Source organism: Toxotes jaculatrix, chromosome 15 (assembly GCF_017976425.1).
Source record: "Toxotes jaculatrix isolate fToxJac2 chromosome 15, fToxJac2.pri, whole genome shotgun sequence".
Classification (NCBI taxonomy): domain Eukaryota; kingdom Metazoa; phylum Chordata; class Actinopteri; family Toxotidae; genus Toxotes; species Toxotes jaculatrix.
In genome coordinates, this window is record NC_054408.1 from 25,450,349 (window position 1) to 25,464,497 (window position 14,149).

Below are 14,149 nucleotides of genomic sequence, written 5' to 3' on the forward strand. Positions count from 1 at the left end.
GGCTAGCAGCAACCTGCGGCTAATTTGCAGCACTGGGTATGAACCCACGAGCCGCGCACGTCGGTGGAAGGCCTGCAACAGCGACGACAGGGAGGAAGGAAGCGGGTGACCAGGAAGTGGGCCTCGGAGCCAGGAGCAAGAGAGGGTCAAGATGGCCACAGCACCCTTTTATAGAGTGCCCTCACGTGGCGATAGGCTAACGAAGACCGAGATGAACAAAACTGCACAAACTCGCACTGGGAGATGAAAGGTGAAACATCTCATCTTGCTACACACTCGTGACAATAGAACACTGGACCTGCTTTATACAAATGCACATGATGCATACAGTGCCACTGCCCTCCCCCCCAGGCAGGTCAGATCACAAGCTTGTTTTGCTCACACCAAAGTATGTCCCTCTTGTCCAGCGGCAGCCTGTGTCCACAGCAACTGTGAGGAGGTGGACACAGGAGGCTGGGGATGTCCTGCAGGACTGCTTTGAGTGCACAGACTGGGATGAACTCTGCCAGCCTCATGGGGAGGACATCAGCAGCATGACGGACTGCATCATAGAATACATCAAATTCTGTGAGGATACTGTGACGCCCCAGCAGGACTTTTCAGTGTTTCCTCAACAACAAGCCATGGATCAGTAGCGACCTGAAGACTCTCCTGATCAAGAAGAGAGCCTTCAGGTCTGGAGACAAGGAGGAGCTACAGCAGTGTGAAGCACCAACTGTGGGACAAGCAGAGGGAGTGTAAAGACTTCTACAGGAGGAAGCTGCAGGCCAAACTTCAGCAGAACAGGACCTCCTCCCCCCGTGGTGAACCCACAGGACTAGACCATGTTACCACAGCTCACTACACCTCACCCCACCAACACCCACTTGACTGTGACGACCGGCCAGGTGAGGAGACAGCTGAAGAGACTAAACCAACGTAAGGTTGCAGGCCCTGGCAGCATCAGCCCCAGGACACTGAGGAACTGTGCCAGCCAGCTGTCTGCTGATCTCCAGCATCTTTTCAACCTGAGCCTCAGCCTGGAGAAGGTGCTGCTTCACTAGAAGACCTCCTGCCTAGTTCCTGTGCCCAAGAAGTCGTCTCCATCTGGCTTCAGTGATTACCGTCCAGTTGCCCTCACATCCCATGTGATGAAGGTGTTGGAGAGGTTGGTGGTGGCCCACCTGAGGCCGTAGGTGAGATCGTCTGTGATGGAACCGGCACCCATGTCAGAGGCTGCACCAACAGTGATGCAGACAGCTGGTTTGCTTTTGAGCAACAAAAGGAATTGTTGGCATTGCACTTTGAGCAGGAGAAATTACTGGGATACTGGAGTGTGGGATAGGGAAGAGAAGCTGGAGTTGGAGCAGTTACAGCAGAACACTGAGAGGATGAAGTTGGACTCGGATATTTCTAAGTTAATCCAAGAGGGGAAGCTCCCTCCCAGAGGAACCTTGTGTGGACGGTGGTGCCTCCATTGGTTCTGTGCCTGGTGGCTGATGCCCTTTCATGTGCACCTGTGGGGTAGAAATGCCACTGTCTAGTGAGTTACCTCTAGAGTTTTTCTTGTGTGGTCCTGTTGCATCAGGATTGGGGGTTTCAGGGATCCCTTTGGGGCCCCCGTCTTGGGGGGAGTGATGCGCCCATGTGTGTCATCCTCTGGGTGTGTCTTGTCTTCATGTGTGACACCCTGTGGGTGTGTCTATTCCTCCTGCCTGCAGGTGTCTTGAGTGGCTCAACACACCTGGGCGCTGGTAGAGAGTCTATTTAAGCCACTGCAATCAATTGCTTTCTCTCTCTCTCTGTCCACAGGCACACCATGTGTTTGGTTTGGTTATGTTGTTTTGAGTTAACCCTTTGCTTCTGTTTTACATCATTCAATACCTGCATACTCCCACTCTTCACTTATGCACGTTACACTACTGACTTCACTGATTTTCCACAACCCACAATGCAAATATCTAATTTGATTATCTAATGTTACAAACCCTGGCTCAAAGGGAAGCAACACAACGAGTACACCAAAGTACATAAAGTTTACTACATTTATTAAATCAAAAATAGGGGTTAACAAAAGAAAAAATGTGGAGTGAGCAGCAGGCAGGTTTTTATAGGCCGCCCACACCTGCAGATAATCACAGGTGCCTCATGGGAGTCTACCTGAAAAAGAGAAAAAAAAAGAGAAAAAGAGACACACCAGCTACAAGTACACAGCCTGTAACACCCCCACTCTTAAAAATGGTTGCTCAGAGGTAACCAACCCAATAGTAAACAATGCAACATAAAACTGCTTATGACCTGGAAAGGGCATCCGCCAAGACATTATCCTGGCCACGAATGTGGCAAAGCTTCAGGTCATACCCTTGCAAGAACAAACTCCACCTCATCAGTTGCTGATTGGAACTGTGCATACTGTTGATGAACACCAGTGGGTTATGGTCGGTGTAAACCAACAGTGAGGTACCTGAAACATAAACATCAAAATGCTTCAAGGCCAGAATGAGTGCTAAGGCCTCCTTCTCAATCGTGGAATAACGCCTTTGGTGGACATCAAACTTCTTGGAAAAGTAGCACAAGGGATGTTCCACCCCATCAGCACCATCCTGCAACAGAACAGCTCCAGCTCCCACATCACTAGCATACACTGCTAATTTGAAGGGCTTGTTGAAGTCTGGAGCTAAGAGAACAGGTGCATAGGTCAAAAGTGCTTTTAGATTTTCAAAAGCAATTTGACACTTCATGTCCCACACAAAAGGAACCTTTGGGCTCAGCAGGTTGGTTAAGGGGGCAGCAATGGTGGCAAAATTACAACAAAACCCTCTGTAATAGCCAGCCATGCCGAGAAACCTTCTAAGTTCCCTGCGTGAAGATGGAGTACTGAACCTCAAAATGGCCTCCACTTTAGCCTTAATGGGCTTGACAACACCACAACCAACCACTTTACCCAAGTATGAGACTGTGGCCTGACCAAACTCACACTTAGAAAGATTCACAGTCAAAGCTGCTGCTACAAGTCGCCTGAATACCTCTTCAAGTTGAGCAACATGCTGGACCCAACTATCACTGTAAATGACCAGGTCATCCAAATATGCAGCTCACCCTGCGACTCCCTCCAGGACCCTGTTAACCAGCCGCTGGAAAGTTGCAGGTGCATTACGCATGCCAAATGCCATGACCTTAGACTGACAAAAATGATCAGGGGTGACAAAGGCAGAGATCTCAGAAGCCCGTGGGGTCAACGGCACCTGCCAGTAACCTTTTAAGAGGTCTAACTTTGTTACAAAGCAAGAGGACCCAACCTGATCAACACAGTCATCTAGCTGAGGAAGAGGAAAAGAATCTGGCTTGGTTACAGCGTTTACTTTTCGGAAGTTGGTGCAAAAACGTGGCGAACCATCAGACTTATCTACAAGCAAGCAGGGTGAACTCCAGGCACTGGAACTGAGCTCAGCAATTCCATGTTCAAGCATGTACTTCACTTCTTTACACAGAATCTGGCGCTTAGCTGGATTCACCCTATATGGGTGCTGCTTGATAGGAGCAACATCACCTACATCAATGTCATGGTGAAGTACATTGGTGCAGGTTGGCACATCAGAAAAGAGGCCTAGGTGCTGTTCAATCAGCTTAATAATATCAGCCCGCAAAGGAAGCTTCAGGTAAGACAGATGGGTGTCAAGATCAGCCAATATCTGAGAGTTTGGCAATCTAACCTGGTAGACTTCTACTGAGGTGGGAAACTCTAGGTCGTCAGTGGAATCAGCTGATTCACCAGGAACATCACTACACAGAGCAGTGGTTGCACTTAGCACTGCTACTGTCTTAACCTTGGAAGGCAAATCAGTACTGCGCACAAAATATGGCCTCAGAAGGTTAACATGGCACAGACGAGTCTTGCGTTTACGGTCACCAAATAATCATACTCGCCAACCTGTCGTTCAATATGAACATATACACATATAGACATATGGTCCACTGTACTGAGCCTGTAGGGCAGATCCCAGCAGAGGTAACAACACAAGAAGCTGGTCTCCTGGGGAAAACACACGTTGCTTAGCCTTCCTGTCAAACCAGTTCTTCATTTTCCCTTGGGCTACATTTAAGTCATGCTTTGCAAGCTCACAGGCTCTAGTAAGCTTGAATCGAAAGTCACTAACATAATCTAGCAAGTTGGTTGCCGGACTGGATTTCCAATCCAACCATTTCTCCTTCAGGAGTTTCCGAGGGCCTCTCACAGTATGCCCGAACACTAGCTCGGCTGGACTGAAACCAACAGACTCCTGGGTCACTTCTCTGACCGCGAAAAGTAACAGTGGGACCCCCTCATCCCAGTCCTTCTTGAACTCCATGCAGTAGGTCCGCAGCATAGTTTTGAGAGTTTGATGGAACCTCTCTAAGGCACCTTGAGATTCTGGGTGATATGCTGAAGAGGTGCAATGCTGAATAGACAACTGTTTAAGAACTTGAGAAAAGGTGTGACTCATAAAATTTGAGCCCTGATCAGACTGAACAACCTTTGGGAGTCCGAACACTGTAAAAAACTTAATCAAAGCTTTAGAGATAGCCGTTGCTGTTATCTTCCTCAAAGGGATGGCTTCTGGAAATCTGGTTGCTGCGCACATAATTGTCAAAAGGTACTGATTACCTGACTTGCAACGTGGAAGAGGACCGACACAGTCAACCAAGACACGTTCAAATGGTTCACCAGCGACAAGAATAGGATGGAGAGGTGCAACAGGGATCTTTTGATTTGGTTTACCAACCATCTGGCACACGTGGCAAGATCGACAGTATTGGGAGACATCGGATTTAACACCAGGCCAATAAAAATGTCTCACCACATGATCCCAAGTCTTCCTGACCCCTAAATGTCCAGAAAGACAGTGGTCATGAGCCAAACACAAAATTTCAGTGCGAAAACGGTTTGGAACCACAATCTGGTACACACTGCTCCAATCATCCTCACTTGACATATTAGAAGGAGTCCGCTTCCTCATCAGAACTCCATTACTGAGGAAATAGCAACAGGCCACCTCAGGAATGTCATCCTCTGAAACAGCCTCTTCAAGGAGAGCATTTAATGTGGGGTGAGCTCTTTGCTCTAGTACCAGCTGATCATGAGAGGGCATCATTGTGCCAAATCCACTGAGATATAAATTTCTGCTTGCCAGAAATGTGTCTGAAAGATTGATTTCTGAGTCAGACGTTTTTACCTTTTTATTTCCTTGCCTGGACATGGCGCGAGTGACAGCACAAACAGGAAAAGTGTCTGGGTACTTTTGCGCCAACTCATCTGGAGCATCAGCTAAATGAGGATCAACCCTTACTTTTGGAGCAGCATGAACTTGACCTCCAGCTAGATTATTCCCAAGGAGCACTGAAACGCCATCTATTGGGAGCTGTGAAGAGAGAGCAACAACAACTTCATCAGATACTAAATCAGAGTCTAACTTAATTTTATGTAATGGTAGATTCAGAAAGCCTGGACCAAAACCCTTCACCAAAGCATAGGAGCCGAGAAAAGACTCCTCAGTAAATGGGAGTGCCCCCTGAAGCATCACAGATTGAAAAGCTCCAGAATCCCGCCAGATTTTAATAGGGCACTTATGCTCAGGAACTGAACTCAACGACACAAACCCTTTTAGTAAGAATGCTGAGGAACCAGGAAGCTCTTTCTCAGAAGAAACATCAACTGGTGACACTGTTTGATTTTTAATAGTTTTTACAAAGGCAACAGGTTGGGGGGTTGCCCTTTCTTCCTCAGAGCAACACAATCAGCAATCACATGCCCACGATTTTTACAATAGAAACAAAGCCTCTCTGATGTGGAAACAAAAGAGGACTTTTTGGACCCTGACCTTGGCACAGGAGTTTGTTTTGAAGGCTGCAACTTGGGAAGCGAGCTCCTCCCCCTACTCTGGGGGGTCTGGCCCACAAAACTGGTTTTGTGAGTGAGGACAAACTCATCAGCAAACACAGCAGCTTGATCCAATGTTGTCACCTTCTGTTCATTTAAATACACAGACAGTTTCTGGCACACAGTTCTTAAACTCTTCATGTGACGAGTATAGTATGAACCCAAGTGCAGTACAAAACAGGCAATGAACTGATGATCAGTTAATAGGTTTATTAACTGGCACACAAAACAGTTCACGGGCTGGGCAGGGGGCTTGGTCGAGGCAGGCAAAAGTTCAGTAACAGGGAGGCAGGCAGAATCAGGCCAACAGTCCAGAGAGAGACAGGCTGAGCTCGTGGTCAAAACAGAAAGCAGAGGTAATTTACCGGGGGTCAGGCAAAACAGGCAGGTCGTACTCAGGCAGGGTCGGTACCGGGAAGACAGGCAGGTAAACGCTGGAAAGTCTTGCATCGCTGAGAACAATCTGGCACTGAGTGAGTGTGAGGCTGGAGAATATATACTGGTAGGTGAGCTGATTGGTGAGTGAGAGCAGGTGTGTGATTAGTAAGTGAGAGCAGGTGTGTGATCAGTGACTGAGAGTGGGTGTGGTGATCAGTGGGTGTGGTGTAAGCAGGGCAGTGGAAAAGTACTGAGTCCATGGGCTGGAGCAGAGTGTGACACTTCAAGCAAAATCAGCTGTCTGAGTTGTTCTTTTGTGTCAACTTTCTGAGATGTACACCACCTATCAAAGAGATTTCCCTTCTCTCTAGCAAACTCAACATAGGTTTGCTTATCAGATTTAACATGGCTTCTGAAGAGCTGACGATAAGCCTCTGGAACCAGTTCGTATGCTTTAAGTATAGCTTATTTAGCCAAGTCATAATCAGAACTCTGTTCTAAACTCAGGGCAGAATATGCCTCCTGAGCTTTTCCCACAAGGACACTCTGTAAAAGCAGTGTCCATGACTGCTTAGGCCACTTTGATGTAAGGGCCACTCGCTCAAAATGAGGAAAATAATGCTCAACATCCTTTTCACTAAAAGGAGGACCTAGTCGTATGTGACTGGCTACGTCAAACTCAGGTTTACATGACAAAGAAGCATATTTTAATTCCATCTCTTTCAGAAGCCATTCATGTTCCAACATTTTCTTTTCCTTCAGCCTAAGTTGATCCTGTCTTTCCTCCAGTTCCCTTTCCTTTAAAGCCAGTTCCCTGTGTCTCAAATGGATAGCAGCGTCCGACAACACTGGTGATTTAGGCATCACAAATTCGACCTCTGGACGAGGGGGTGGCTTTAAAACCCCTCTAACAACAAGCACCTGCTTAATAGTGTCCTTAATGTTCATTTTTAACTTCTTAACCTCACTAGAAAGCTCAATCTCATAGTTAGAAGCAAGCTGAAGAAGTTGTTCTTTACTAAACTCTTCAAGCAGCTCTTCACTAGGCTGTTGAAGAAAAGTATCAAGTGTTGCCATTGTTTCCAACAAATTTTCAAATTTAAAAAAAATTGGTGAAAAGATAAGTGAATAAGCAAAACTAATAAATGGGGCACCAAAACAACCACTGCTGCTCAGTTAACTTAACACACACACTCTGGGTCCAAGGTAAAAAACCCAACAGACACAAAAGGTGGCTAGACACAAAAGAAAATGGCTGTGATGCCACACACTAACAAAGGCAAGCTATTACCCATCAGGCTATGAAAGCCACACCCAAAAGACTACCATGCCCCTCAAGCAAGGACACAACCTGCTGGCAGTCAAAGCTAAATCAAAAACACCAAGAAAACTCAGGGTAATTCTCACCTACACAAGTTCACACTAGAACACACTAGCCACTAAACTCTAGGATTAGGATCACGGACCCAACACGGTACCGAAAAAAAAAAACCACAACACTCACCTAACCCTACACAAATGCTCACTCTCCCCTCCTCCCAGAAGAAAAAAAAAAAAAAAAAAAAAAAATATATATATATATATATATATATATGGTAAGTATGATTGTTAACTGCTCCTCTCGCATCTCAAAAAAAAAATAAAAAAAATGTATGTAAATTCAAAGAGAGCAAGCCCTGGAAACGTGCCTAACAAAACTTAACCTGACTATCTTCTGAGGTTACCAGGCCCGAGGCAACTTTAAACGCTGAACTCGAGGTGCCATAGTGAACCAAAGACAGAGCTCACCACAGCCTCGAAGCGTGCCCCCACCTGGGATAGCCTCGAAAACAAAAAATGAAAAATAACAAAAGAGTGAACCGTTGGAAGGACTAATGTCCAGCTGGGACACTCACCCTCTCTAACCAGGGAGCTCAGAAATTGATGCCCAAAGCGATACTTGAATTTATCAAAATAAAGCATGTCAAACAATCATACTCACCAAACAAAAGGAAAGCCAAAAACAATGAGGGACCCACAAAGCTGTAACACTCCACCAAGTAACAAAACAAACACTTATGAACCAAGAAAATCAGAAAAATTGGACGAGCCCCCATTATGTTACAAACCCTGGCTCAAAGGGAAGCAACACAACGAGTACACCAAAGTACATAAAGTTTACTGCATTTATTAAATCAAAAATAGGGGTTAACAAAAGAGTGGGGAGGTGTGGCAGGTTTTTATAGGCCGCCCACACCTGCAGATAATCACAGGTGCCTCATGGGAGTCTACCTGAAAAAGAGAAAAAAAAAAGAGAAAAAGAGACACACCAGCTACAAGTACACAGCCTGTAACACTAATTTGATTATTTAATTTGGTCTTACTTGGTTTCATTTGGTTAAATAAAGTATTTATTTGAACAGTTACATGGTGTTGTCTCCCTTTTTGTTGTGACCCTGTCGCTGTCATCTATCTGCTGCAGAGAGTTCACTCACGATGGTGGTAGTGGCTTGGTGAGAATCACATAGTTTGATTACTCCAGTGCCTTCGACACCATCCACCCTCTGGTGAGAAGCTGCAGCTGCTGTGTCGGCACGACCATTGTCTCCTGGATCCCTCACTACCTGACAGACATGCCACAGTTCATCTGTCTGGGTTGTGTCCTATCTGATGTGGTGGTGAGTGGTAGTGGAGCCCCACAGGGCAATGTGCATTTTCCATTCCTGTTCACCTTATACACCATTGACTTTCAGTACAACTCAGAATCATGTCACTTACAGAAGTTTTCTGATGACTCTGCAGTTGTGGGGTGTATAAGTGGTGGACGAGAGGAGGAGTACAGAAGGCTGGTGGACAGTTTTGTGGAGAGAGCTGAAAGAAGTCACCTTCTGCTTAATGTGGACAAGACCAAAGAGACGGTGATTTATTTCAGGTGGAAAGAAACAGCTTTGCGGCCCCTCTGCATCCTTGGTGGGAATGTGGAGGTAGTGGAGGTACCTGGGAGTGACCATCAACAACAGACTGAGCAGGAAAACCAACAGCACAGCCGTGTACAAGAGGGGGTGCAGCAGACTCTATTTCCTGAGGAAGCTGAGGTCCTTCACTGTGTGCAGCAAGATGCTGGAAACCTTTTACCAATCTGTTGTGGCCAGCACTCTTTTCTCCTCTGTGGTCCGGTGGGGCGGCAGCACTGCAGCCAGTAACAGACTTGATAAACTGATTAGAAAGGCTGGCTCTGTCATTGGCTGCAGACTGGAGACCTTTGAAGCAATGGTGGAGAGGCGGACACTGAACAAACTGTTATCGATCATGGATAACCCTGACCACCCTCTCCACCATGTACTGGACAGAAAATGGAGCACAAAAGGCTCCGACAGCTTCACTGTCTTAAGGAACGCTACAGGAAATCTTTCCCACCACAAGCCAAAAGACTGTACCCCTAAGGGTTGATTGATTGCAACTGGACTTCTTGTTTGAAGTTTGGTGAAACGACTTCGAGCTTCAAACAAGAAGTCCAGTTGCCTTCAATCAACCCTTAGGATATGATGACCTGGATGTGTTATGAGGCATGTGTTATTGTTTTTGTTTTCTTTTTCTATCTCTCTGTGTGCATGTGTGAGTGTGTGTTTCTTTGGTGTGGGTGTGTTTTCAGGCTGTGGATTCCTGGGCGGCTGATTGCGCTCACCTGTGCGAAATCAGTCCCTTCACAAAGGATAAGAGGCTCGGTGTCCCTGTCAACCCTCACCAGTTTGTTCTGTCATCTCCTGTGGTGACTAGATCTCTGTGCTCTTCTCTTCATTACCATTACCATTTTTTTTACCACTTTTCTGGATTTACTTACCTTTTTGAACTTTGCTCTCCTGACTCCCACTAAACTCTGTGCTCTCTCTCCACTTGCAGTTTTCATCTCCATGTGTCTCAGAACGCCACTCCAGCCGACACAGCTTCGGAATCCCTCCTCCGTTCTTTTTTCTTTCCGTTTACTTTTTTTGGATTTTGATAGTAAACTGGTTAAACTGTTTAACTCTTCTCCTGTCTACTTTTGGGTCCAGGCCTGGTTAATAGACTCAGTCATAACAGGATGAATGAACAGACATAAGACTGTACAACTCCCCATCTGTGTATGACAGATGAAACTCTGGACTGATAGTAGCAGTAACTGGCACATTTTGTAATTTCACTTTTAATATTCAATAACTTTATATATATATATATATATTTTTTTTTTTAACCCATTAACACCTGAATTTATATAGCTGTATATAAAAAAATGTTTTATGTGCGTTTTTGCCTTTAATTAGATGGTAAATAATGTTGAGATTATTAATTTTACTTTTGCACAAAAAATATATAGGAATTTTGGTATGTTGCAAATTTGCGACAATAGGCATAATGATCAATAATGGTCAATTTGGGTATGTTGCAAATTTGCAACAGCAGGCATAATAATATAACAATAACACAGTAGTATAACAGTAAAAAACAATATTTTATTTATTGATTATTATTACAGTGTAACATAATGTAAAAAAAAAAAGCGATGTGTTTTTTTTTCTTTTTCTCATTCGTGAAATGCACAGAAGCAGTTTTTGTTCTTGTTTAGGCACAGGTGAACGTCACATTTTGTACACTTGATGCCAGTGTGGCCCGTGCACTTGGGGAATTTGCATCTTGGTCTTGAACCTCCTCCTCCCTGCTGCTCCTGTCGCAACTGCTCTCACCATCACCTGCAGGGGTGAAAATTAACTTTTAGAAATGTGAAAATCTATGGATAATCTATGGATAAACTGGTGAAATTCAATAGGAAATCAGCATTTTCAGTCTAATATCTACCAGCCAACATCAAAATTTACCAACAATTGGCTGGTGCTGGTGCTAATTTTGAATCCTGATTGACCTGGCTTGGGAATATATTCCTCCTCCTCATTTTTCTATATAGCGCTGGTTAGCGGTTAGTATTAGGCTCATAGCCTACTGTCGCTAATATGCTACAAAGCAAAATATTATAATAACTTCAAAAATACTTGTCACACATATTTCACCTCATTACCTCGAGTGTATAAGCACACACTATAAGCACACAATAAGCAGGTGAGTATTTTTACCTTAGCACAACTTACCTTACATACACCTCAGGATCAAACTTTCCCGACTCATATCGATAGCTTCGCAACCGTAGTAATCCTCGAGCGTCAGAAGTAAATAAGTCCGTCACTTTGCGGTCCCACTAGAAACAAGTGCTTGTAGAAGTTTCCTAGGACCGTAGCAAATGTGCATTAACCGGTATTGGGGGAATGCAGACGCTATCTCGGCTGGTTGATTGAGTCAAACGGTTTGTCGCATTTGTGAGTCGTTAAGGGGATATATATATATATATATCTTTGTCATATATATACATATATGTGTGTATATATATATATATATATATATATATATATATATATATATATATATATATATATATATATACATATATGTATATATATGTATATATATGACTGTTCATAAGCAACTTAGTGAGCAAATGAAACTGAGACAAGCTGAGACAAACTATGACAACATGAAAGCAGCATGCTGAAATTCATAGAAAGGTGAGCTAATGTAACTGTCACGTGCTGTGGAAATAATGTTAACATTACTTTCAGTCAGCCATCTCTAGTTTTGTTTAAGGACCGGTGAGGAAATACCAGGATTAATGTTGACAGGCCATCGAAATCGTTTTCTAGATGTTCCCTCAACAAAATTCACGGAACTGATGTTATTTTGACAATATAGTGTCTCCTCTCAAACTGAATCCAGAAAATTAAGACTATTTTAGTGAATCCAAGTCAAGCTGTAACCACAAAATAAAGTGAAGACAAAGTGAAGTGTGATGATAATGAGATGAACGTGTTACTGACTAAAACTGGACTAAGATGTCGCCAGTTTTTGTTGACTGGACTAAAAGTACCAGAAATCAAATATGACTAAAAACTGACTGAAACTAATTCACGTTCAAAGGACTGAAACTTAATCAGTTGCTGAATCAATGGTGTAATGGGGCACATACTCAATTTAGACAGAGGTCAAATACTTCTGGGACTTCAGGCCTCCAGAGTCCGATGAAGTTTAACATATTAGAGTTTATTTTGGTGGAGTGTTTAATTAGATCCATGGAGGCTGAAGCAACCTAATAAAAACTCTCCACAGACTCAAACTGTTGACTTTGTGAACTTTGGACATGAGCTTTCATCAAATGCATTTCAAGGTCTGGTATCTGTGAATGAATGAGACACTCCAGATTGTTACAGTGAGACTTCTCTTTTTCAGATCATTATTCATGTACAGTGGTTACATGCCTGCCTGTTTTATTACTGAACATTTAGTTTGAGAAAACATTCATGGATGATGAGTTAAATGTTACATACATATCTCTTAACGGGTATGTGGAAGTTAACAAATACAGATATGTTTATTTTCTGATAATGTTTACAGTTTATATTCTAATAATCTGCAGTAATTCTACTATAGTGTACCTTATCGTGATTCACAGAAACCTCCATGAGCCGATGTACATTTTCATTGCAGCTTTGTTAATCAACTCTATTCTTTACAGCACTAATATTTACCCAAAGCTTCTGATTGATCTTTTGTCAGAAAAACAGATCATATCATATTCAGCCTGTGTCTTTCAGTTTTTTGTACATTACTCTTTAGGCACCTCAGAATTCTTACTGTTGTCAGCCATGGCCTATGACAGGTATGTGTCTATATGTAAACCTCTGCAATATCCAACTATCATGAGGAAAACCACTGTGAGTATTTTGCTGCTTTTAGCTTGGATTGTACCTGCTTTACATATTGCAGTCTTTACAGTAGCGAGTGCTGAAGCTAAACTGTGTAACTTTACTTTAAATGGAATATTTTGCAGCAATTCAATTTACCAGCTTCAATGTGTGAGATCAACATTAATCACTATGTTTGGTGTGTTCACTTTATTAGATATTGTAATCCTCCCTATGGTCTTCATAATTTTCACATATACAAAGATATTTATAATATCCTATCGAAGTTGTAGAGAAGTCAGGAAAAAAGCTGCAGAGACCTGTTTGCCTCACCTGCTGGTTTTAATCAGTTTCTCCTCTTTGACTGTGTATGATGTCAGTATAGCTCGAGTGGAATCCAACTTTCCAAAAACTGTTCGTTTAATAATGACTCTACAAATGGTTTTCTATCATCCTTTGTTTAATCCACTGATATATGGACTGAAAATGAAAGAAATTTCCAAACACCTCAGAAGGTTGTTGTGTTCAGCCAAAATCATCTGATGTATTCACAGGTGAATAATGTTCTTTACTTTAACTGTTAATTATGGAAACAGTAACAACGATCTTGAGCCTGGTTATGGTTCATGACTGATTAGTTTGCTGAGGTTATTCTGTCTTTTTATTCAAGGTTGTAAGTTTGAATTTTATTCTGTATTTTGTTTCACTGTCATGAATTTAATAAGCAAAATTAAAGCCTATTTCTGAGTGGCAACTTTCACATCAGGCTTTGGGTGTATTAATAAAGTTCAGTTTTCTCAAGGATTATAGAAAGAAAGACCATGACTCACATTTTACCTAACTCATGTAGTATATCCCAAATACTTTTGTCCCCCTAAAAGAGACACAGGCTGCTTGTTATGGCTGTTTATTCCCACAAGCAGTCAGCCAGTTCTTTTTAGCCTTTGCAAAACCCAAAACAAACTTAAGACTCTAAGAAATGGATTGGAGATTATGGCCACGGGGTCTTCTTTTGATCACTGACAGGGAAACGTGTACGCCAACAACCTGGAGAGCGTTCTTGACTTGCTGTGGAGTCATGAAGAGGTTTTCCTTCATCATGCAAATGGCTGTTTCTCATCCCACAAGACTT

At 43.2% G+C, this 14,149-nt stretch overlaps 1 protein-coding gene across 1 annotated transcript; it reads left to right on the forward strand.

Moving 5' to 3' along the window:
• Window positions 1-12,633: 12,633 nt before the first annotated feature.
• LOC121194572 (olfactory receptor 11H2-like) lies at window positions 12,634-13,560 on the forward strand. Its single transcript, XM_041057511.1, has one exon. The coding sequence runs from the start codon at window positions 12,634-12,636 to the stop codon at window positions 13,558-13,560; it is 927 nt and encodes a 308-aa protein (XP_040913445.1).
• The last annotated feature ends 589 nt before the right edge of the window (window positions 13,561-14,149 follow it).